The sequence below is a fragment of the Crassostrea angulata genome, chromosome 5 (assembly GCF_025612915.1).
Source record: "Crassostrea angulata isolate pt1a10 chromosome 5, ASM2561291v2, whole genome shotgun sequence".
Taxonomy (NCBI): Eukaryota; Metazoa; Mollusca; class Bivalvia; order Ostreida; family Ostreidae; genus Magallana; species Magallana angulata.
In genome coordinates, this window is record NC_069115.1 from 35,244,151 (window position 1) to 35,270,593 (window position 26,443).

Below are 26,443 nucleotides of genomic sequence, written 5' to 3' on the forward strand. Positions count from 1 at the left end.
TACAGTTGAAGATGATGTTTTGCGAACATTTTTTCGTTTTTTACCCTGCTTTTCTAAATATTTGTTTCAGTGATTTTTATTTTGATTGTTCAAAACACCCCCCCCCCCCTAATGCTAAGCTCAATGTCATATATTTTTATGGTACAGACCAAACAAGTATCAATAAAATAAAATATATATGTGGTGTGTTCTTTTGAAATCCTTGTTATAAATGTCTTAGTTTTTTTAACAAGTTACTTGTTCATACCTTAACTTAACAGTGTAAAGTCTCTTTTTTTATTATAACTACACTGATTAAGACGAATCTGTTTTAAGATCAATTAGAAAATAAAAAAGCCTGGAGATCAAGATTACTTAATACATAAATCGATTTGATTAGCACGTTATAATTATCTTATTGTTTAATCATGTACTTTGGATTTTAGTTAAAACTAGATCAACATCCGCTCCCTGGTTTTCGATACCCCCTCCATGTGACGTATTGAAAACCGGGAAGCGGATGGAAGTTTCATTTGTTTTTCAAATTGGGGTACTTTGATGTTAAAAATACTTTATGAACTCACTTAAAATTGTTTGACATGGATTCCGCCAAGCGAACAGTGCACATATACTTCAAAACGGCGGCGGCAAATTCTTGGTAGGTAGTTTCTTTATTATTTGCGAAGATTAAAAAGGCATATACTTACATTTGAATAGAAGATACTTTTATTGCCTTAGACTGTTGATACTTCAAGACAGTGTCATAACTAAATAAATAACCACCTTATCAGTTATCCATAAAAAGGTCCTTTTTTGGTGAGCGGGGATGTTGCCCAACGATGAGGCAGTTAATCTTAATTCGATCCTGTACTTCGATGCTAAAAACACTTATATCAACTTATTTAAAATTAGTTGACCCTGATGCCACCAAGCGAACAGTGCACATAAACTTCAAAATGGCGGCGGAAAATTGGTTGGCAGTTTCTTAATCTTTACAAAGATTAAAAACACATCTACTTACATTTGAATAGAAGTTACTGTTATTGCCTTAGACTGTTGATACACCATGACAGTTTCATAACTAACTGTCAATGATTGAGCATCGTCTGAGCTGATCAGAAATAATTTGCCTAAATTGACGTACTGATCATAAGCAATTTGTATTTTAATGTTGTAAGGACCATTAAAGCCTAATAGGGTCTGTAAGTCTCGTCACGTGACTGCCGAGATATTGCGTGAAAATCGACTTCCGGGTACATCGCTTCACAATGGCGTTATCGATTGTATACTGGGCGAAGTTTGTGGAGGGACACACGAAGTTAACTAGAAAAAGCGAGGCAGCGGTAGAAAGCGGACGAGTGCTTCGGTTTGTTATGGACGAATTACGTGTCATAACAGCGTGTGTACAGGCATCAATGAAAGATACATCGTACAAAGTACAGGTACATATTGTTGTATACACATGCCTCTCGGATGTGATGTGAAGATTGTTTATATGAATTTTGTTTATTTCCCTTGGAGGTAAGATTGTGGAATAAATTTTTATCAAGTGCTTGTATCATTGTTTGATGTAACTATTGTAGATATTTTTTGACGCTGAAGACAACGGCATTGTGAAAGATTTCACATGTCAGTGCCCTATGGGACAGTTTAGATGCCACCATATGGCTGCAGCATTGTTGTTTGGGTAAAGAAAAAAAACTTGTCGTTTGAGAAATTATAATACTTATTGTCTACATTAATCAACAAACATGAACTCGAACATGTATATTGTTTTATTCTAGGTACAAACGTGCAAGTAAAACGGATGTCAAATGCTCTTGGCTGAAACACCCCAAGTCAGCACCCCCCAAATCAACTGTAACAATGTCTGATCTTTATCCTCCTAAACAGCAGGCGTACAGGTATGTCTCTCAAAGTGACATCCCATCATTATATTTCGATGAAAATTTCTTTACTGTAGACAGTAGGTTTTTTTTAATAATATAAAGTGAATAAACATGTTTAGAGCACTCACAAGGAAAGTAACAGATGATGACAGTGCATTTTTATATAACCAGCTGGGACAATTAGGACGCTTCACAGGTTGCTCTTCTGTGGAGTTTATTTTTAACAGTTCTGCGTTGTTTGCAATATGCATTATATTGTTGGAGATTGAACTCTGATTCTTTGTTGATGTTCTAAATTTCAAAATTCAAGATGTTGATCTTGTTGTCATGCAAGGATCCAGAAATATTTTAAGGGGGTTGGTGTCTGACGCATAATTGTGTCTTCTGTGGGAGGATGGGGGGTGGGTGGTACAAGGCCTATTTCATGAATTTAACTAATGCTTTAATTTTCAGGGGTGATCCAGACCCCCCCCCCCCTTAGATCCGAGCATTATTGTTGTTGTTTATATTTGAACATTTCTTGTTACATGTTCAAGAGTATTTACTTAAGAAATTTTATAATTAATATTAGTGTTGTTAACAAACATTCTTGTTATTGATCACATGTTAATTCAATATGCGGTGGATGTCATTATCACTCATGTAATAGAATTTTGATATTACACTGTGTATTGTTATTCAACATTACAACATAATTAAACATTACCTAGTTTTAGGCTGTTGATGGATGTAGAATGAAAAAGTACAAATATAATTTAGTTAAAAAGTGTGGTGTTGTAATTGTAAAGCATTTTGTGCTGTTTTATTATTTTTCATGATTTGATAAAAATATGTTTGAAAATGAATTGGTTATTTGTTATCTTCAATATATGATTTTTATCCAACTTGTGTGTTTTCTATCCCCACACCAAGGCTCGGGGATAGAGAACACACAACTTTTTAGATGAAAATCATATACCATCGCAAATCATGAGAGACCCTATATATTATGTATTTATTATTGATTACAGCTTTACATTGGATTCTCTCTGAAGAACCGAAAGCACAGACTAGTCCAGTGCCTCTGATTGAGGACTTGCTCATGAGTACAGAGTACATCTCAAGTGAAGACCCAAACACATGGCTGCGGAAGAACCTCATTCTTTCTCCAGAAATGATACTGGAAGCTGCGTTTATCTCTTCTGGACAGAGGGAAAATGCTTTGTGGGCTGCCATTAGAAAACTTAGGTTTACAGCATCCAACTTTGGGCAGATTATTGGAGCTGCAAAACGCAATAGGTATTTCCATATCCAAATATTGAATAAATTATTTCAAGTGTTAACTAAGATATAAAATTTCATCTTTCTTGTTAAAAAAAAAACCTGAAAAAATTCAAAGACTTTTTACCTGGCTAAAAAGTAATTTTCTGTAATTTTTAATGACATTTACTTAATTTTTCAGGAATTTTTAATATGCAGTGCTATTAAAGTATTACATCCAATCTTTACATATAAAACTATATAAATTTAATATTTCTGTAGATTGACAGAGTCTTTGAAGAAGAGAATTTTGAGTACCTACAATTTAGAGAGAAGAGCGCCGATACAATGGGGCATTACACATGAGAGAGTTGGTGTGAGTGAATACTGTAAAGCAGGTGGAGTAACAGTGTTGCCAACAGGCAAGTGGTGCTATTTTTGGCAGTATTATTTGCATTTTTTGTACTACATTCAAATACATGTAGGTTCATGTATATCAAATTTACATTGATGTGTTAACTTTCTTATTTTAAACACTTAATGACACTGGAAAATAACTTTTGTGATATAGAAATAGATCTTTCTTTTGGTTATTTATATACTTATTACTTTTTATAGTTCGATATGAAAGTGTAGAAAAATCATTGCTATTATATCAAGTTTTCTGTATATCTATAAACATATTATTACTATTATTAGGTATATGGCTCCATGAATCTGGTGTCTTAGGAGCATCTCCTGATGGTTTTGTGCAGGGAGATTTTTTAAAATCTCCCATTGTTCATCATCAGCAGAAGGATCAACCCCCGACACTTCCAGCCATCATTGAGGTGAAATGTCCTTTCACAGCAAAAGACTTGACAATTGCCGAGGCTTGTTCATCTATTAAGGACTTTTACTTAGGTATGGTAAATTCAGAGAGATATGACAAACAAATTTATATTTTTGCATTAACTTGTAAAGGCCATTATTTGCATGTGAAATAAAATTAATAACTTTTTAAAATTAAGAAATATATCATGTGGAAACTCCGATGTGTAACCCTTAGGTATTATTTTTCAGTAAAAGATGTCGGAGGATTGTCCTTAAAGATGACACATGACTACTGGCACCAAATACAGGGTCAACTTTTCCTCACCGGAACTGAGTGCTGTGATCTTGTGGTATGGACCACCAAGGACCTTCAGATCATGAGAATCCTTAAGGACAAGACTTGGATCAGCAACATTGCAACCATGCTGGACTTTTACTTTACAAAGTTTCTAGAATCCCTAAAGTGAGTCAGATTAATTACCGGTACTATTTAGTTCCATTCTCTGTTTATCCATTTTCCAAAGTAAAAGTTGCTGTAAATAATAAAATTTCTGTTGATTTTATTAACATGTATTAGTTTAAATTTCATATTTATCTGCAATTTCTTTAAGTAAAAGTGCTTGAAGGTTAATAAGACAACAACACAGCTGAAAAAATTTTGTTGACAAGTGTCTATACTGAGCTGGAATGTGATTTAGTATGTCATAGTTTTTAATTCGCTCATTAGCCCTCTCTACATGGATCCTTGCTTTTCCAATTTTGTAGCACAGCTTTGCCTCCTCCTTCGTGAAATGTGCCTTGTTTGATAAGAATGGGGGTATGTTCAAGGAGACACCAGACGGCAGCTTGTCAAAGATATTAAAACCTTTGTCTGCTAATATCAAATCACCTGCATGAAGCTGGTTCAACACACCACAGTGGTCCACAATAGCAGAGTCAGATGTTGAGCCTGGATACAACTCGGAGGAAAACACTAGAGCACCATTTGGAGCCACGCATGTAACAGCCTTCACAGTGTGTCTTTTCTTATAGCTGCTGTATGAAAGCGACTGGCAATTCATGTCTGAGGGAACGTCCTGGATTACCTCTGTTGCATCCATAGCAATGCGGGCAGAAGCAAACTCCTCAAAAGACTTCGGCAAAGACCCCTTACATTTAAGCTGACTAGGCATTCCTACTTCTTTGAGAACACCGTCAAAGAAATTTCATGAAGTACTGACAAATATGTGTTTATAATGTTTGAAACAGTAGCACGGCTTGTCCCAAACCTCACTGCCAAATCCATGTCACGGTGATTCAGCCTCAGCTTCATAAGTGTTATCAGGAGCTGGTCCTCAATAGAAAAGCAGGTCACGGCCCAACCAGCATAATAATTAAACGGCGCCATTCTACTGAGCATACCGACAATGACATTGAAAACATCAGCTTGGAAGGAGGTGTAGAGCAACATCTACAAATGAATTAAAGCACATAGGAAAATGTTCGGTGTGTTCGCTTTCATTTCCTGTTACATATGTCAAAGCAGAAAAACATTCCAGACACTTCTTGACCATTCCATTTGACCAGTGTGTTAATACATAAATTGGTACTTAGTAGGAAACTGTGATCAATATAGAAGATAAACCTATTGTTATTAAACTAGTTCAGTCATTTCCACCACAAATGTGACAAAAAACAAAACACTAAATATGAGTTTTTATCTTTCTTTATTTGTAAATCTTTATATTTAATATAAAACAAAGATTAAATGTATTGGTATCCCTTCAGGTTCAAATATTTATGTACAAGGAGATATTGTGTTAATTAAGCATAATAACATGTTTCATTATCAGCCCACTAATTGAACATGTTGTAAAGTCTATATCCACATTTATGTAACTCACCTTTTCAGTATCATCTATTATGTCGCTAATCGACATTTTTGGCTTCTGTAGCTTTAATCGTGTAACTTCTTCTTGTAGCTTAGCAATCTGCTTCTCCAAGACTGATACTGTAATTTTAATTTCTACATATAATTGTAATCATGTGTTGTCGGTTGTTTCATTATCGAATGTGAACATGTTAAATAAATTTCATTGTATTAAAGATAAATTGTATTAAAGGCTAAGTTCTGTGAAGTCATTAATTCATGTAGAACAGTTTTTATGTATTAATTACTTTTTTGTGTTTTTGTGGGATTTCAATGCATTCAGTATATTGTATAAAAACTTAATCTCATTATTTTAAGGAAGATATTTGTAGTTAAAGGAAATCCACAAACACTGAGCCATAATGTTATAAAACAATTTCAATTGGTAACAGATGATGTAAACAATGTCACAAGATAAACACTTATGTTGACTACCTTCTTTAGACTGATCCTTGGAGTGTGCTTGGCAGTCAGCACTTGTGTCACAATAGCTGTGATCTAGAACTGGATCAAGGGGAGTACATGTAGTTGTTTCAGGGGGGTTTAAAGAACTGCTTAACCGTTTCCTGAAAGTATGTTACAAGTACATATATATAATTTAAACTATTTTGGTTGTGTCAAATATCTTAAAATTTAGATATGTCTCAACGTACAAAATGATAAACCAATTTAATTCATTTCATAAACTGTATTGAGATGGTTTTAACAAACTTGATTTTTAACTACCTTTTTGTTGTTAGTATCTCTGGGAAATGACCTACAATCTTGCTGTATGAAAAAACAGTAGGGCCCAACTCCTTGTTTCCATCTTGGAAAGTCTGTTTAGAGCCGGTGCGATGAGTGCACCCTATCGCGAAGCAGTATACCATTGTGTTACTACGAACGCTGATGTACCCGGAAGTTGTAAAACGAAAGTGAAACCAAACGAGACTTACAGACCCTATTGGTCAACAATGCTCCAAATGTTTGATACAGATGTGACGTGTGCTTTATATTCATAATATTTCAGCGAGTTAATGAATCCCATGCTCTGGCTTGGTGGATTGGGGATATCAAAACTGCAGAATTCTGCAGCTTTAATATGTGGCGAAAGATACCCCATCTATCATACTTTTTTGCATATAGAAATTGCCATGTTTTATTGTCTTATATTCTCTGTTTATTTTACTAACAATACAGTGTTATTTATCTATCTTTTATATATACAGAATTTTTCCTTTGATTAACAGTATTGTGTTTTTGGTAGTTTACATTGTGGCATCTTGTGTTTTATTTTGAACTTTGTCATTTATTATATTATTTAATAGATGGCAATTCTAATTACTTAATCAATGTCTTAAGCTGTATTGTGTCAAACGGAGTAACACGGAGGGGGGGGGGCACTGCTGGTGTGAAAACCCGTTTTCGCTCCAACCTATCGACAGCTTTTCGCTGCAGGCAAGGTTCTGAATTTTATTTTTGGAAAAACTGAGGTGACGTTTTATGATGTGACTAATAACAAGACCCGATGCAAAACATCTTGGGAATAATAAGCGGAAATCGCTAAACAACATTAGGTGTCAAATATTCAGCCAATGATGGAAAATAAAATAATTCCACTTCAATAAATGTGTGTTAGCGTTAATGCTTAAATACTATTATTGTTGCTTTTATAGAGCAATTGCAAATAATTTAACAATGAAATTAGTTCTCGGCTGTGAGCCTGTCCTTTCAATCTATATACAATAGGCGGACCTTAGTACATTTTGCACCATCCCATAACGCCATGTTGTTTGTCTTAAATTCTCATAACATTTGCAGTTAAACGCATGTTTTTTTATGGAAGTAAAAAGCAAATATCAAATCAGAAATAAGTTAATATAACATGTTTTAATAATATGATTACCCAGCATGTTGATATCAATATAACATGCAATTATTTTGCTAATGTATTTAATATAAAGTCTTTCACTTTCTGAAAAAAAACTTGTAACAACTAGGTCCAAGAATAAAGAAATACATTTGCAACATTAAGCAGATGAACAGTTATACAACATTCAACGTCATTTTCGTTCAAAACAGTACTATAACTGTCTTCTTAGGTATAAGATGGGAACTTGTCCACTTGATTTGATCCGTTTCTTCTACTTTCGATATTGGGATGAAGATTTTCGTCGATTAAATTGTAATCATGAGCTATATCATCTTGTTGCATGGGTGTATAATTTGCATCGTCTGTACTCACTGTTTCTTGACTGCGTCTAAGCTGTTTAAAAATAACTGTGCCACTGATGATCACAATGATAAAACAGAGTAGTACTATTGTGACAGAAATCCATTTGTACGAAAAATAACTACTGGTGACCGTGAAATCGTCAGGTAAATCTAAAGACACTGTCGTCAGAATGCCTGAAAAAGTTAGTTACTATTGTTCATGATTGGTGCAAAGTATGCAACTGATCAAGAAAACTAGTTGAGTATTAGAGAATTAAAAACAAAAGTAAATAATTCACGAAATAGCAGAGTTTGATAGTATAGGTTAAGCACATTAATGCAAAAGATAAATTTAAAGGCAGTTTGTTAATTATATGATTTTAGTCCGAGTCATGACGTCATCTTGGTAATTAGGGAAACTTCCACAAAACACTTCCTAGTTTTCAAAAAGTATGCAATTATATATAATGATATAATTATTAGTTTGATAATTATAGCTAAATATAGAATATGCCTTTAAAGCCAATGTACTTCCATTCATATGACATTTACATTCATTATATTTCTATGTTACGGCTACATGAAAAAAATTACATGAAATGAAAAAAAACCGAAACAACATTCTCGTTAAAATCTAACTTCTTGTTAAACTGTAGGGTGCTAATTATACGAAAATGACTTGTACATCTCCTTATACAAACATGTAGAGCACTACACATTCCTATGGAATTTAAAAGGGTTTACACATATATGTCTATATCTTAAAACATTGAAGCACAAAGTCTTACCATTTATACTCTTTGGAAAAGTCGATTGTTCCCTTAGGGTTGGAGAATCACCCGAAGGCATTAAAGCATTACCTTTCCATTCTACGAAAATTACAAAAGCGTGAAAGTTGAATGCAATAGCCGCCAAATAAAAACAATTTTGGTGTAAGTGAGTAAACATTACCTTTCAAATGTAATACATAAAATCTATAATTCCTTTGAAAAAAATTATGTCGTGTTATTATCATGTAATACCTCACATTCCGTTACATCAACGTAAAACATAATTCTTAACTTGGTTTTCCAAAGAAAAAATTTGGTTATTGAAATGGTGAAAATAACTGGCGGACGGCTGCCAACAGGCTTACCAGATAGGAAGTTGGTGTTATTATTTGGATTTTGAACTTTGATAATAAATTTCAAAAATGCAAGTTGTTGTATTTAGTCATTAGTAGTTATTTTTTGCATAAATTGCAAATATGGTACCCCTATTGTACGTAAAATTCGTTCTTCATTTTTGTAAATAGGTTGTTGTTTCAAAGATCAATTGTACAAAGATCAGAGATGTGAATATTATTTGATTTTCATTTTTGATCATTTATGAAAAAATACCAGATATGAACTTGAAGTAATTATTTGGCAAAATGTTGAAGTTCCCCATTTCTCTATTTTTATAAATTCAGGGTTGACAAATGGATTTTAGATACTGTTCACACAAAAGAAACCCGGTTTGCTGCCACAAAAGCAGCTATTCTCTTATCTGTCAATGAATAAAATTCTGGACTATTTAGTCGACTAAAATCAAACTAAATATGGCATGTAACTGAATGTTGACTGAATGACATGGCTTCGTCATATAGTCACTTTTCAGGACCTTTCACTATACATTCAATTCCCTGAATAGAATTGCTTAATTTTATTCGTGTGGAAAGAATGTTTCAAATCATATAGTACAAAGCACTATAAGGACTTACTAACTATACATATATGACTATCCCTTTCATAGGATGTTTAGAATTAACACCGTAAAGGCTTACATGTACCTTTTAAAAAACAATATATGATTTCTTTTTAAAAGAGTAAAGCATACAGTTATTTTTATTGATTAAAAATCATACTTAGGCATCTATTTTCTATTCTGTTCCAAACAAAGCCTGGGCAGCACATCAAGACTCCTCCGGGTCTGAAATATTTTCCAGGCATATACAACAATATCATATAACTTTTTTGCAACATTACAGTTCATGTAGTTTCTTTAATGAACTTATTTTTAAAACTGATTATGATAACAATCTAAGATTGACAGTCTAACAAGTGACTACTTACAGTGTGCAGAGTTTTGCAGCTAAAATAACGACATACGTGGATAAACAGAAAATTTTCATTAAAATTATCCAGGTATTCATTTTTCAAACGGAAGTTTTGATCACATCAACGCACTCACTAGGCGCTCCTCACATATCATCTACATTTTTCCCGTGATTACAAATAACTGTAATTCCTTTGATCACAAATAACTGTAACACAATTGACTGTGCGGGTTATTTAGTTCCTCTTATATAGGAAATTTTCATATTTTTTTTTTGGGGGGGGGGGGGTGTGTTAATGGTTAAGCAATATGAAAGTTATTCAATACCAACAATCAATGATTAGGATACATATAATTATTTTTACACCCACGGAGTATTTTTCCTCTACATTTTATAAAAATGTATTGTAATTTTACAATTCTAAACTTGCACGCCAAATATGTGTAATCGATTAAAACGATGCCCACACATTCATACAAATTTTAACTGTGTTAAAATGCATTTTTTACATTTGCTACTTATATATCAAATTTTAATTCAAGAAGTTATTATAAATAATGTTCACATCGTAAATTGGTGTCCTTTTCTAGCTTTAGTGTTGACTTTTCGTGCACGGCATGACTTTCTTTATTGATCAAACCTCAAGGCTTTATTTATAGTTGCCCGGGCAAACCCCAGACATCCGAGTAGTTGTAGTTATCTTTGTAATATTTACATGTATGGACAATTGACTGTTCCTCTTGTGGTTCAGGTTGACAATGTTGATGATTTACTTTTTTCATTAACTTTTTATGGATAATTATTTAAATAAGATGACTCATAAAAAATTAAGATTTTAACACTATAATACTTTCTTTGGTGTTTCATACGGGCAGTAAAAGTAGCTACATAAAGCGTTTTTAAATAAAAATAAACGAAACGCGTCAGTGGGTTGTGTATTTTTCCTGACATGCTTATAAGTTAACTTCAAACCCGAAACACCAATGAATGCGTTTTATTGTTTAAACTCCACAATAACCCTTACTACAAAAATAAGAATTCATCTGCACTTTACGAAGTTTTTTGCTGCTATTAGAATGATATTAAATTAATGTATTAATAAACAATGTGTGTCCTAAGTCGTAATAGCAATAAAAAAAATGCCTAAAAGAAATGATCATGATATTTTAGTTTTTTTTCATTCACTTTTATTTTGCGTTTTGTTAAAAAGATTTTCCTTTTACATTTATTTTTCACCAAAAAAAGTTTGGCTTCGCACTTTCTTAATCGCTTGAATGCTAGCTTATATGATGTTACTGTCACCAGATATCATGAGGACAAAACTCATATTACAAAAACATACTGAACAAAAAAAAACAAAAAAACGAAAATAATGTTTTACATTACAAGAAATTAAATAATAAAATAGAGAGTCGCCAAAGAATTGTGTTAGATATTTCAAAAACTCTTTGTCATCAATTTAAAGGACAAGAAACTATTGCTTTGTTACACAAGTTTATTCGATAATCCTGAACAAAGAAACTATGAATCAAAGAAATATATCAAAGAAAGTTGAATGGTACCTTTCTGATGATTTTACAAATTCATTAATTTCAAATTCAGATTAAATAAAATCTAACTGGTCAATACATGTAAAACAACTATCAAATATATTATCATTGGATCAAAATGAAAGTGAAGAACACTAAACCATGTATTCACTAAAATCATTAAGCAGTAATGATTGAAATGCATTGCACTTATCCCGCTAAAAAAATAATTAATTAAAACTAAAAGTGATTCGAATTAAGCCTGTCACGACTTTACACCATTTGTGTTTTGTATCTATATTAATTTATAAAAATAACTGATATAATATTAGACAGGCAACTTGTTCAACTCCCCTTTGAGGAAGGAAACGCATTGATAGGCTTGAAAACTATGTACATGTAGCAGTCTTATATTTTATGATTAAAAATATATAGTTTTATTAGTATTATAATGTTTGTACATATAAGTATACTATCTTTATTTCTTTAAAATAAATTTTCGGACGGCATGTATCTAAATGACTTGCTGGTTTAGTCTTTATGTATGAATTCACTAATGGGCCTTATTTTCAGAAGAGTCATCACAAGTAATTGCTTTATATATAGGCTGGTCAATGTTTGAATATGTCTTTTGATTTCATTGAATGTTTCCTAAATAACTGCAATTTCTTTACTACATTTATACATTCATTTGATATATTTATATTCTTATTGAGACTTATTTAGACCTACAATTTACTTAGTTCTCTATTAATTGATTTATTATACCTTCAATTCCGATATCATGATTGAATGAGAAAATGAACATCAAAGTTCTATAATTCTATGTCGAATATTTACTCTTGATAAATGTTTTGACAGGGTCAAATAATACTTTTATATGGATAATAACATAATAAAAGCACTCATAACCCTAACATCGTTTTTCATTGATCAAACTATGCAAACCTCACAAATTATATATACATATATATTTTTTTTCTTTAAGGCTTTTGACAAATATTATTAAATCGTTACATATGGATATTTTTTTTAAAACGTTTGAAATCTAAACGTGATTGAAAAAAATTCAAAACATAATTTAGTAAAAATAAGACAGTTATTCTATATGGCTGCAAACTTTTCGAAATGTAACAACATATACACATGCCAGATGTCCTTTTCAAACAGGTCAAATCTCTTCCTTTCAGTAGACTTTTTCCACACAAAATTTTCCTTCTATCAAACCCCTGAAAACAGTCAATGAGTCAATATATATGTAACATAATATAAGTAAACAAAACAAAAAGAGCCCTGGATATTGATTTTTAAAAAATCGGTACTAGTGAATTGTCACATTAAAAATGATAGAGTGATATAGGTATATTACTACATGTATATAATTATTACCAAAGACTTCATCGAAACAAAAGTTTCTCACATTATAAAATTGTATTTATTGTATAAAATTATAATCTCGTTCATAAAGATGATTTGAATCATTCATTATTGCAAAATATTAAAACTGAAGATTTATTGGTGAAGTAAGCTTATTCAAAGTGTTTTCTGAAGATTTTGGTATAAACAGAGAACATTTGTTAAATATCAAAACATTTGTATGCAGTGCTAATAAACATTTTATTATTTTCTTCCAAACCAATGCAATGTAATCACAGTTCATAATATACAATTGTTAAAGATATGCTGGAAAGTAGTTTTTTATTAATTAAAACAATATATTACAATTTGTTTTTAAAAAAGTCAAAAAGATATACGTGGATTTGCGTAAAAATTACAATCTAAAATTACACTTACATTTGCCTTAATCCTGACTTGAAGTTGCTGGACTTAGGAAATCGTATAATATAATACCAATCCTGCATATATGATGACTAATGGAGCTGCAACGACCAAAAGCTTAGTCTAGTAGTTTGTGTGATTTAAAGATAAGACTATAATACCATCTAAAATCTTTTCTAGATTATCTTATCTAGATCTATCTTTCTGTCACATGGCAGGTATAAGGAATAAATTTCCCAATTTAAAAAAAAATTAAACGTACATAAAACGTCTAGTATGAAGAATAAAATAGAGTGTGCAGAAATGTACACATTAATCTGCTTCCCCATATAATGATTGTGATATATATATGCCTTGTATTTTTTTTTTTAAATATCAGCTGCAAATAACTGATGTAAAAATATGTTATGACAACAGACAACACAAAAGTTCCAGTGGTCTTAGAAAAAAGCTTAACAATTTCAAGGCAAGATCCTATCAAAATATCATGTTCTAAGCATGCTATCAGTTTTCTGTGGTAATTTAGATATGGTAATCTTTTAGACATGAAACGTAGCTGCTGCTTTAAAGTACCTATGTGATTGTACAATTCTTTTATTGAGTATTGAAAGTAAAACAAAAAAAATCACGTTTCGGTCTTTTTCTTTGCGATGAAGTAGTAAACCTTTCTATCTGAAATATTAGTGATTGTGTTGTTGGCCCACTGGTCCACTCTACAATAATCAAATAAATAAAGAATAAATATATTCTTTATATATATATATATATATATATATATATATATATATATATATATATATATATATATATATATATATATATATATATATATATATATATATATATATATATATATATATATACTTATTATAAGAAAAACGACATATCCTAAAGCTATATAAAAAAAATATATCCAAGATCAGTATACCAAGGCACCCGTCAGCGGGATCGCATTGATCCAAACTGCAATTACATTTTGAGAGACATCTTATTCCAAACCCTGGGTACGGACAAACTTTGTCACAATGAGGTCCAATTCTACCAGCATTACATTCTGTAATTTTGCAGTAAGGGTAAAGGTAATAAACATGTATCATCTATCATATTAATTTACAATTATTTTTTTTAATTTTTAGGATTTTAACGCTTAAAATTTCGAGCTATTATATTAATTTACAACCTCTTTTTTAATTTTTAGGATTTTAGATTTTGAAATTTTGAGCGATAGTTGATATTTGAACTTCTTGATACTTATTATAAGAAAAACGACATATCCTAAAGCTATATAAAAAAAATATCCAAGATCAGTATACCAAGGCACCCGTCAGCGGTATTGCATTGATCCAAACTGCAATTACATTTTGAGAGACATCTTATTCCAAACCCTGGGTACGGACAAACTTTGTCACAATGAGGTCCAATTCTACCAGCATTACATTCTGTTATTTTGCAGTAAGGGTAAAGGTAATAAACATGTATCATCTATCATATTAATTTACAATTATTTTTTTTTAATTTTTAGGATTTTAACGCTTGAAATTTCGAGCTATTATATTAATTTACAAGTTCTTTTTTAATTCTTAGGATTTTAGATTTTGAAATGTTGAGCGATAGTTGATATTTGAACTTCTTTTGATCTTAATATTGTAATGATTTATAGAAACATTGATATAACATAAAAGAATTAGAATAAAGACAGAAATAATTAGTAAAGGGAATATATATCCTAATATTTGTTGTCATTTAAGGAAAGTGTATTTTATCGAATTACGAATGATGCACCACTCGGTTATCATTATTTACATGCATTAGCATGTCATGCGCGATGTCTGATCGTTATTATGACGATTACATATTTCATCTGTAAACAGATATATGGCAAATGAGGAATGTTCAGGTATATAAATATAAATATATCCTCTACTTAACAAACTCTTAAATATAACATACTTGCAATTCTTACTACCAAAAATGAATGATCCATCTAAGAATACGAACCTATGCATCTATTTTCTGTGGTGTTCCATACATATCCCGGACAACACTCGAGTGAAAAGTTAGCACTGTGATATAGTTAAAAAAGACACTAACTATTCATTTATTATTACATTGTATATGCCATTCAGAGACATTTTATTACAGTGTATATACTAATGCATATTTGATGCATTTTAAAAAATAAGTATTGTTTTGGTATATTGTTGCGAGCTCTTAAACTTAATTATTAAAATGAAAAGATAAATAAAATCAAGTCCCTTACCTTGGGCAGATATCTGAATAAGTATAAACAAAATACAATGATAAAAAAAAGCTTAATTTTTATTACCATAGTAAACTGATTCATACTCGTATAACTGCAGATTTTTATTAAGCACACCCCAGAAATATATACGGATTACTTCCTTTTCCATCCAATTGTAACGTTTCAGATGAGTGTTTCATATGTTTTAATCTCCATGATATTTTATATGTAAATGCTTGCATTCACTTCATTTTTTTTTTATTTATCAATTATTAAAGCGTGATATAAAAGAATGGAATCCATAAAGTCACTGTAAAGAAACCCCGTTTTTTTTTGGGGGGGGGGGGGGTAATTTTCTTTTTTAATTTTCGTTATTTACATTAGTAATAAAATGTTTCTAAGATCTCTCACAAATAATTCATTATAAATAAAATCGAACTATCCTAAGCAATTATTAAACATCTTGCACATGACAAAAAGTTACATATTTATAAATATAATAAATCTTTTTAGAACTGATTTTGAATACATTGGAATATAGTATTTTGCATTTATGTACAAAACAAGTCTTTGAAATTCAGTTTGTACATATTGTATTTAAATGACAAAAAATATGGCTCAGACTCGACAAGAAGAAAGATCATTCATCTTTTTTCAAGATTATTGCGTCTTGATTCTTCTTTTTTCGAGATACAAGTACAGTGGTAACAACGTTATTGTTGACAAGCCAATCGTGTTAAATAGTTCGTGTAACGTGGGTGATCGTTCGTGTAACGTGCGGGATCGTGCGTGTATCAGGAAAATTGGCTTGCGTTTGTTATCGTGCGTGTTCGTGCGTGATCGTGCGGTTTTTTCGTTTTGTAACTTTTTTTACGGAATGCCAGGATTTATTCTCAAAACAAAGACAAGTGGTTTTTGTAAAACAATGTGAATTTAATCAAACTTTTTTTTTATATAAGAACATTGACAGTTGTTAACATTCATTCTCTCTTTCGTCGTTAAATACATTTTTGTATTTCCATACCTCATTCAATCCTTTGTTCGGTCGAGTTAGTTTTGCTTAATTTTATAATCAGCCTATATCAAGCATCAAATGTGTCTTGACAAATAATTTCAATCATATTAGCAAAAGCGACACGTTGAATGAAAGCGGCCAGGCTTACCCATTCCCCGTTTTAAACTAAACGATTACTCCCAACGTTTTTCTTTCAAATGAGAATACGATACGCATTATTATCTAATAGATTGTATACACATTTGTTTGAAATAAAATTTATTAAGACGCTTTAAAATTTAGAATAAATAGAAATAAATCAATTATGTACTGTAAATTATGTAAATATTGGATGTGAAAAATAGAAATTCTATGGAACAAGGTAACAAATTTACCTGTATCCCGCATAATTAAATCGTACGTAAGAGAATTATTTACATAAACAGTCAACTCGTTCGTAAAAAATTGTGTAGTTTATGCATTATCTTCATTTCTATTACACGTTATTTTCTTTAACTTATGATAGAAGTTAGTATTCGTTATAGAGACAACAGAATAATTTGTGTGTGAATCCTTTATATTTGTGTATGGATGTGTAAAAGTGTTAACTCGTAAAATACAAAACAGTGCATGACTAAAGTACATGCCGCTTTTCAATAACACACAAACATAAAGCAATACAAATTAAAGTAATACGTTTTCTTAATTCGAATCTTAAAAATTAATTTTGATTTTGCGTGTTTAATGGTGTAGAATCGTTCGATTGCGTGTTCAATCGTTTTTGTTAGTGTATCGTGAAGATTCAGTAAGTTAGTGATCGTCCGTGTATCGTGAGTGATCGTTCGTGTATCGTGCGTGATCGTTCGTGTATCAGAATCGTGCGTGTTGTTTGTCAACAATAACGTTGCTACCACTGTACTAGCAAGCTAACGAATGTTGAAAGATATCAATTAACGTTTGGGACAGGTTTCTCCAAAACCCAGTCGAATATAGTACAATTGCTTATCACCAAGAAATTCAGGCCTTTTTCTATACACATGTATGTTTTCAGGGTTTAAATATTTTTTTGGTTTTTGACAAAAAGATCGGTATTCCTTTATGGACCTTAAATATATCGTATTGAATTAAATTGAATTGATCATTTCAGTGTGGCTTATCTCTTTATTGTTCATGATCATTACCTTTGACATGGTATAATAATGGTGGAATCTTCAACTTGAACAACATCACATATTTATAATCATGTTTTAATTTATTTGATATTTAAACTGACAAAACTAAAGTAGCCATTAACCAAAGTATACCTATAACGTCATGAACAAGACAAGGTCAATTAACATAACATGTGATAACTCGGAAACAAATAATTAAATTTTATTCTTTCCTTGTAAGCAAGAAGTGAAACGTTTTCAGATATTATAAATCAATCTATTTTTCTAAACATCATACTTAAAGAAAGTTTCCGGTTCAAATTCACTATAGCACGGTCGTATACATTGCAATGGTCAAAATTCACAATATTAATGCAATCACGCTTTCTTGCCATATACTTCCTTTTTCGTATTTCCCTTGTCTTTTGAAATAAAAATAACATTTGGTATATTATGACAGGCACGTGCATGTACAATGTTCATAAAAGGAAGAAAACCCATTCATTTAACATTTATTAACAACCGGATTCAAATCTTAACTTATAAAAACCTATCGCATACGTTACCTCGTCCATTGAAATTGAGTTACATAAGTCCATTAAATTAGAATCATGTCCAGTAGCTCTCAGTCCTTTATCGTTTCTTCACGTTATATGAGGAGAAAAGATAGGGGAAAGTAACCGTGTATATGTATGAATACGCCCAGTAAAGAATGTATGTCCGAGTGTTTATGTCCGAGTCCGGCAGTCATAAAAATGTTGATGATCTAAACATATTGTTGGGACAATTTGTGTCGTGAATAGTTATATAAATGCACAAACATACATTGAGATTATCTATTCAGTCATTTTATCTGTTACACTTATAAATTGGTATTTTCAAACAGCAAAATTTCTTGAGATGACATTGTGCTCGCTTATTAAGCCAGACTTGTAACAAAACGCAAGAAGAAAAATGCAATAAACTCGTTTTTTAATTAACAATTCAAGTCACTAATTGTAGATGTCCAACTGTGTTGCATCCTTCTTACCTACAAAGTTTCACAAAATTGTGTACAGTATTTTAAGAGGAGTTGTGTTGACACACCACTAGTATATACTATTACATTTAAGATTAATGGACAAACTCTTATATTCAAAAGGGCAAACATTCAAAGATCGAAAGGAATTGGATTTTGTAATATAACCTATAACGTTTCCTGAAATCCTTTTCCATGGTTTTGGAAAAAATGCGCTGATCGATAAAACAAATTAACTGACCGACTGACAGACAGACAGATCGAAACATGTTCAGGTTTTCTTTCACAATCTCTAAGGAAAAAACCCAGACTCTTTATGTTATAAATGTTTAAGAGCAAAAATAATCACTGCACTGAGTAAAACACCATTGACCATAAAATAAACACATTTATATTTAATGGCTATTACACGTTCTTTGTTAAGTGTTATTCATTTCAGTTTATCGCTTTATTTTTTAAAATTCAGATATTTTAGAAGCTTTTTTTTCAAAGTTATAGAATTGCTACTGCATTATGAAAGCAGATTTGTTTTAAGAACTTATACAGTTTTACCTTATATTTTTACCTTAAATTTTTATTTTCACACATATTAACAAATTTTTCCAAAAAGTTGTATACTTTCACCTATAAACTCCCAGATAATCACTTGCTTTTCAAGATCAAATGTATATTTGAATTAAATCTTCAAAAAAATTTTGGATTTAAAAAACACATTTTTGGGAGTTGATTTTTTATCAACTCTCCTATGCAATCACTCGGACAAACCGAAAGTGAAACAGTGTTTGGACCTCAGCACAAATCATTGCTCCTGACAAGACTTTAAGTTAGTTCTTGAAAATAATTGATGAATTCTATGTAATGTATGCTAAAGCATTGTTTCTCAAGGAAACTTATTTACAAATACATTAAAAATAGTCAGATTTTAAATGGTACGAACAATTTAAATATGTTTGTAGTCGTATGTATTCCTACGCCAGAGTTCAATATAGTCTCGTTCAACTCGACGCTCGGCTGTCTCCGTAAACCCTTGTCGGAGATTTACGGTGTCAGCCGAGCGTTTGGTTGAACGAGACTAGAGTTCAATATTGCTTGGATCCATACAATTTTCGAGAAATAGTTCTACCACTGATACATAGTTTGATTGAATTAATTTTATCTTTAAATATTATTTAACATGATTAATATGGAGGTTTCTCGACATTCTAGTTGAAAAAGTTCAAAAATTCATATCATAAAAATATGCGTAATTCAAATTAGAAACTACGTATACATGTACTTGTCATGCAAAATAACACATCATTGATTTTAAAATAAATAAACATCGACAAAATCAACTCCCGCTAGTTCTTCAGTACTTTGATTTAAAGTGCAATCGTTATGTTAGTGTAAACAAATAGAAACGATGTCGACTTAAAGTGCAAAACTGTGATGTTCACTCAATTCAAGAAAATTGATACACACATTGAAAACTTAGTTTAAATCAAAATTTTTAAATCAAGGATACAAAAAATATACTGCTTACATGTGTTTTGGAAAACATGAGAGTCAAATATCAAGATTTTTAGCTGTATTTTTTCCATACTTCGTACATAAAAGCATGCGACATGAATTCAGCGGTATTTCTCATAAAAATGAACAACTGTTTGTAAACGCAGGATATTTAATTTGTTTGCACAGCCTGGTGTGTTATAGGACCAACGATATACAAACATAAGAATTTAATGCATAAATATAGCATGTTTGCAGAAATTGGTAACAAGGAGTGATAAATTTGAATATTTGAATTAAAATTATACTGTACTAACCTAGTATGCATCTATTCTCTATTTTGTTCCACACATATCCTTCGCAACAATCTACGACACCTCCAGGTCTGAAATATATATGTATATATTTACATTTTCCAGTGTCTTTGCCTGTGATAACACTACGTATCGATTTTGTACTATATAACTCATAATACAAATGACGCCAAATCGAGCTTATTTTATATTTAAATATATAATCGTACGATGGCTTAAAATTATATAAATATAAGTAATAAGGAATCATTCTTTGAATATTATGAGATGATAATTTCGGTAGGGGTGTGATAAAATCTATCATAAAGCCCTTCGGGCTTTATTGGATTTGATCACACCCCGACCGAAATTATCACCTCATATTACTCAAAGAATGATTCCTTATTCCTTATATACTAAATAACATTGCAATTCATGAACATCTTTTAAAATGAACTTAAATCATCATTTTTTTATGAGATTACATTTGATAGTTCACTGTCAAAATGATAAACATTTACGATGTCTTACCTTGAACAGAACTTTGAATTTGAAATAACAAAAAACACCGAAAAACAAAATATGTTCACCGACACTACTGACGCATGCATTTTTGAGATGGTCGCTCAGATGTTCAATGCGAGTTAAAACAAAGTTATGTTGTTTCCTTTATGCCATAAAAGAGAAACGCATATATGTGAAAACAAGCCTTAGGATTAGTTCCTGTTAAATATTTTTTTTTTGAAACGAGGTATTTATAATTTCACAAATCTATTTCATGGATAAATGAATCATTTTTTGAAACAACATAAACACAAAGACAGTTGGTCTGGGGCCAATTTACGCAAACTGTTATCAAAGCCTTTCATCAGAGTTTTATAGCCCATTATAATGATTTAGGAATTTTTGATCAGACGTAAAAAAAAAAAAACTATTAAAAGGATTTTGCTTCTTACTTTCTTCTTACTTATAAACCAATATAGATGTGCGAAATAAAAAAGACACCGATTAATTTCATAAATACCATTGAAACTTATTTCAAATATACATTCTGAACAGTAAATGACAAAATACAGTTAGAGATATTTTAGAGTTACTTAAAGACTATGATGCCTGATATGTACATGTTTTTGTTGGGGGTTTTTTCCTATAAAAGTAAACTTGTTTGTTTAAGATATTGAATGCAAATCAATCTAAAAAGGTAAAAAAATCAATATATTGTAAAAATATTATGGAAGATGGCAGAGCAGATTATTTCACACAATATGAAACGACGCTGTAATTTGAGGCTTGGGAGTTTTTTTTGATTAACTACATAAATCATGTAACTAGGGTTTCATTATAACTCATAAAATTATAATTTCATTTTTTTTTTTTTCATTTTTTTTCATCTTTCGCTACTCTACGATAATGTGAGTTTCGAATAAGTCGTTAAACATTGTTGGTTTGTATAAGACTACTGTATTTTGTTCCCCAAGCCATATATCTGACCAAAAACACAAGCTTAGAAAAGGTTTAGCTTGGCAATTTCGAGGAACGGAAGAGCCATTGGTTAGTGGAAGAGGTGAGATTGTGTCAGTCGTGCTAAACTACGAATGGCAGGGAAGAGCGTGCTGTCATTAGTTCAAAGCTTTATAGTATTTGATACATGGTCACATTGATGTAGTTTGTAGGCTTCAGCACTTGCTTACTATAGTTTTTGTATTAATGATCTGCATTCTAAAGTATACGTAAAGTCCAATTGTACAGTTTATTTCTTATGGTGAGTTTGATTGCTGTTTGTTATTGTAATCAATGCATTGGTTGTATATATTAATAATCGTTAGTTGTTTATTAATAAGATAATGCCGACTATTAGCACATACATGTACATTTTTCAGTACATTCACATTTTGCCAAGACAAAGAATGTTTGTTTTTTTTTTAAAAAACCTATTGATATTTAGATTTTAAATTGGTTTATTAACACATTAAAACCCTGCAATATGCGAAGAAAAGGAGAAAAGGGCCGCTAGGTTAAATGAACCTTGATTCTCCTAACTCAAAATTAAACTTCAGTCAAGATATTTGATTCTCGGGTAATTCTGACATGCTTCTCATAACATCACCAATGACATAGTTTTCATGTATTTTTTTTTTTCAAAATAGTATTCAATGTGCATGTCGTAGATTTTCCTGTTAAAGGGGCATGGCCACGATTCTGGTCAAAATTATTTTCCCGATCTTAATGTTTATTATGCTTCACTAAGGCATTTTTAATGTTCATTTAAAATTTGAGTGCCATTCTATGAGTTATAAGCGAGTTACAGAGCTTGAATTTCTTTGCTATTTAAACAAAGATTGTGTTTACATTTTGAATGTTGAAGTGAAAGCTCCAGTTTAAGACCTAAAATGAATGTGTTAAACGTTAGGAACTGTTTAGTTATGCTCAAAAAGGATTAGTAGACAGACAAATCAACTTAAAAAGGTTTTTTACTGGTATATTGATCCTATGAAATCAAAAACATGGTACGAGCCTTCTTAAGGTGACAAGGAATTGTGAGCCCTGTATCTTGCTTATAACTCTACACATGGCCCTCAAATTTCACTTGATAGCTAGAAATGCATTCCTAAAGCATAATAAACAAGATATTTGTGAGCCAATGGTCACTAGTGATACCCCTGCTCTGATGTGAATATGCAAAATAAGCAAAGTAGACATTTAACAGAAAACTGGCATCCGATTGGTACAGAAATATATCCCACAATATGGCATGCCTAAACAAATAGTGTGTAAAAATTTCAAGCATCTGCAATAAATAGCTGCTGAGAAATCTTTGAGGAAAATTTGTTTGAAAATTTTGGCTAAAATAAATAAAATACTCATTTAACAGGAAGATGACGTCCAATTGGTACAAAAATATATCCCACAATATGGCATGCCTAAACAAACACTGTGTAAAAAATTCAAGCATCTCCGATAAATAGCTGCTGAGAAATCTTTGCCAAAATTTGTTTGAAAATTTTGGCAAAAATAAAACAAAGTCATTATCTAATAGGAAGTTGACGTCCGATTGATACAAAAATATATCCCACAATATGGCATGCCAAAACAAATAGTGTGTTAAAATTTCAAGCATCTGCGATAAATAGCTGCTGAGAAATCTTTGAGGAAATTTTTTTTGAAAATTTTGGCTAAAAATAAACAAAGTCATCATTTTAACAGGAAGTTGACACCCGATTGGTACAAAAATATATCCTACGATATAGACTGCCTATACAAATACTGTTTCAAATAAAAATTTCAAGCATCTGCGATAAACAGTTGCTGAGAATTCTGTGACAGAAATTTGTTTGAAAAGTTTTGCTAAAAATAAACAAAGTCGTCATTTAACAGGAAGTTGACGTCTGATTGGTACAAAAATATATCGCACGATATGGCATGCCTATAAAAATAGTGTGTAAAAATTTCAAGCATCTGCAATAAACAGTTGCTGAGAAATCTTTGACAAAAATTTGTTTGAAAATTTTGGTTAAAAAATAAGCAAAGTCGTCATTTAACAGGAAGTTGACGTCCGATTGATACAAAAATATATCCCACAATATGGCACGCCTAAACAAATAGTGTGTTAAAATTTCAAGCATCTGCGATACATAGTTGCTGAGAATTCTTTGACGGAAATTTGTTTGAAAATTTTGGGCAAAAAATAAACAAAGTAGTCATTTAACAGAAAGTTGACGTCTGATTGGTACAAAAATATATCCCACGATATAGACTGCCTATACAAATACTGTGTAAAAATTTCAAGCATCTGCGATAAACAGTTGCTGAGAATTCTGTGACAGAAATTTGTTTGAAAAGTTTTGCTAAAAATAAACAAAGTCGTCATTTAACAGGAAGTTGACGTCTGATTGGTACAAAAATATATCCCACAATATGGCATGCCTTAACAAACACTGTGTTAAAATTTCAAGCATCTGCAATAAATAGTTGCTGAGATAAATGCGACAGAAATTTTTGTTACGGACGGACAGACAGACGGACGGACAGACACACAAGGGTAAAACAGTATACCCCCTCTCCTTCGGAGCGGGGGTATAATAATAAAAACAGAAAAATAGAATCTGAACAAAATTGTGACCATGCCCCTTTAATGACCCAAATGCCTCCGCCGTCTCCTACGCCAGCAACAGCGTTTACCCCGCGCCGATAACTCCTCCACCGCAGCCACCCTTACCACCAGCAGCAAGGTAGTAGTCCCAGAGTCTCCAGTATCCAGTCCTTAGCCAAGGAGCTCTACTCCAGTGTTCCTGTCCAATTTGACAAGGGTCCGGTATTTTCAAAAGGGAGGGCATACATGCATTACCGACGGCCCCCTTGGCTGAAGAAGAGCCCAATTCCAAGGACGAGCGTAATTAGTAGACAGAGGAATAAATCTTTTAAAAAAATAAACCCTGGTCCTTTTAAGGACCACCCATATGTTTAGAAAAGTTGCCTCTATCACATGCAAATATAGAAACACAAGATATACAAGTATCCAAATAAAATAGAAATAAATGTTTACATCCAAATAAAATGACACATCTAATTTTTTCTTTTTATATATTATCAAATTCCATTTAACAGAATCTTTTTCCCGATCTTATAATTATATTTTTTGACGTCATAAATGTATCTGCATTCCACTCTAAAGAATATGAAAGAAAATTAAGAATGTATTTAGTTCCATGACCGTTTTATTTTAAATTTCATGAAAAAGACATCATTTGATCGGATCGACGGTTCACCGTTGATAGTTGCCTTGTACATCTTGTTTTTCCCCTTCCATTCAATCATATTAATAATCATCGCTTGCAGATATGCATTTAAGAAAATGATTTGATGATGACAATCTTTCAATTTTGAAATTAACAATTAATACAAACTGTATTATTTCTGACCTGTTTTAAATCTTACGTTTATATCTATACTACTATATTAAATAAAAGACTCCAATGTTTGGGCTTTAATACCGAAAAATCAGAAGAGTACTGTCTTTTGTTTTATATATTTTTAAAACCATTGGTATTTGAAGATAACCAGTTTTTTTATTCTTCTCAATCAAGCTTTGCCAAATAATAATCAACGAAGACTCCTTTAAAAATTCCGGAAATCATCTGGATCTTTTGGATTTTACAATCTTGCACATGCACATTACATTAATGGTAAATCACGGGAGGCTCTTTAGTTTATGTTTCCGCAAAATCACATTTGCATGGATATATTCAGAAACGATATTACAAATACGTGTAAATTTTTATTGAATTTTGTCTTATATTCTGTTTATTAAAGGAATACGGGATATAACTCTATCGCAGTGCATTTAATATGAACTATCCCGAGAGTTCCGAATTTCAACATGATGTGTAAATTCAATGCGTGTAAAAACGTTGGTGAAGAAGTATTGAATTCTTCATTAATATGAATTAAGTTTTTTTTTTGACTGTTATTTTCAATGCAGCCCCATTAATTTCCTCCAATATCGTTTCGGAGCGAAGATACATTTTTTGCCACATTACGGGTATATGGGAGGCATTTTATTTGGGTGAAGGTCTGTCCCGAAACACGGTTAGATTATTCTAACTTAACAGAGTGTAGTGAAATTAATCACATTATTGTAGTCTTAAAGCTTGATTATATAAATGTCAACAATACGGTGTGTCGACGTATCTATTTCATAAATGTCCGATATCATATGCAATATCAACCCGTGCACGCACGGGTCAGAGTCTAGTACATATGTAGTGAATATCTTGATACAATGTATCCCGTTTTCCGTTCTGCAGTTAACCACTATCCAGGGCGGAATATTTTTTTTTTCTATTTAAAGGA

The 26,443-nt window shown here is 31.5% G+C and overlaps 2 protein-coding genes and 1 long non-coding RNA gene across 3 annotated transcripts; 1 reads left to right on the forward strand and 2 right to left on the reverse strand.

Annotated features, from left to right (window-relative positions):
• The first annotated feature begins 1,192 nt into the window (after window positions 1-1,192).
• Window positions 1,193-4,856, forward strand: LOC128183234 (uncharacterized). Its single transcript, XM_052852182.1, has 8 exons — window positions 1,193-1,421; window positions 1,563-1,666; window positions 1,764-1,945; window positions 2,879-3,146; window positions 3,390-3,529; window positions 3,807-4,010; window positions 4,170-4,383; window positions 4,686-4,856. The coding sequence occupies exons 1-8, from the start codon at window positions 1,248-1,250 to the stop codon at window positions 4,708-4,710; spliced, it is 1,311 nt and encodes a 436-aa protein (XP_052708142.1). The 5' UTR covers window positions 1,193-1,247; the 3' UTR covers window positions 4,711-4,856.
• A 3,050-nt stretch (window positions 4,857-7,906) lies between these two features.
• On the reverse strand, window positions 7,907-10,195 carry LOC128183235 (uncharacterized). The gene is made up of 4 exons (XM_052852183.1): window positions 10,116-10,195; window positions 9,908-9,972; window positions 8,811-8,891; window positions 7,907-8,217 (listed from the first exon to the last, which is right to left on the reverse strand). Exons 1-4 carry the CDS (start codon window positions 10,193-10,195, stop codon window positions 7,907-7,909), a joined length of 537 nt encoding a protein of 178 aa, XP_052708143.1.
• Window positions 10,196-11,586: 1,391 nt separating this feature from the next.
• On the reverse strand, window positions 11,587-20,686 carry LOC128183236 (uncharacterized). Its single transcript, XR_008243561.1, has 7 exons — window positions 20,618-20,686; window positions 15,668-15,680; window positions 15,406-15,470; window positions 14,336-14,846; window positions 14,037-14,120; window positions 13,423-13,508; window positions 11,587-12,857 (listed from the first exon to the last, which is right to left on the reverse strand). It is a non-coding gene; the product is annotated as an uncharacterized LOC128183236 (long non-coding RNA).
• Between the last annotated feature and the right edge of the window lie 5,757 nt (window positions 20,687-26,443).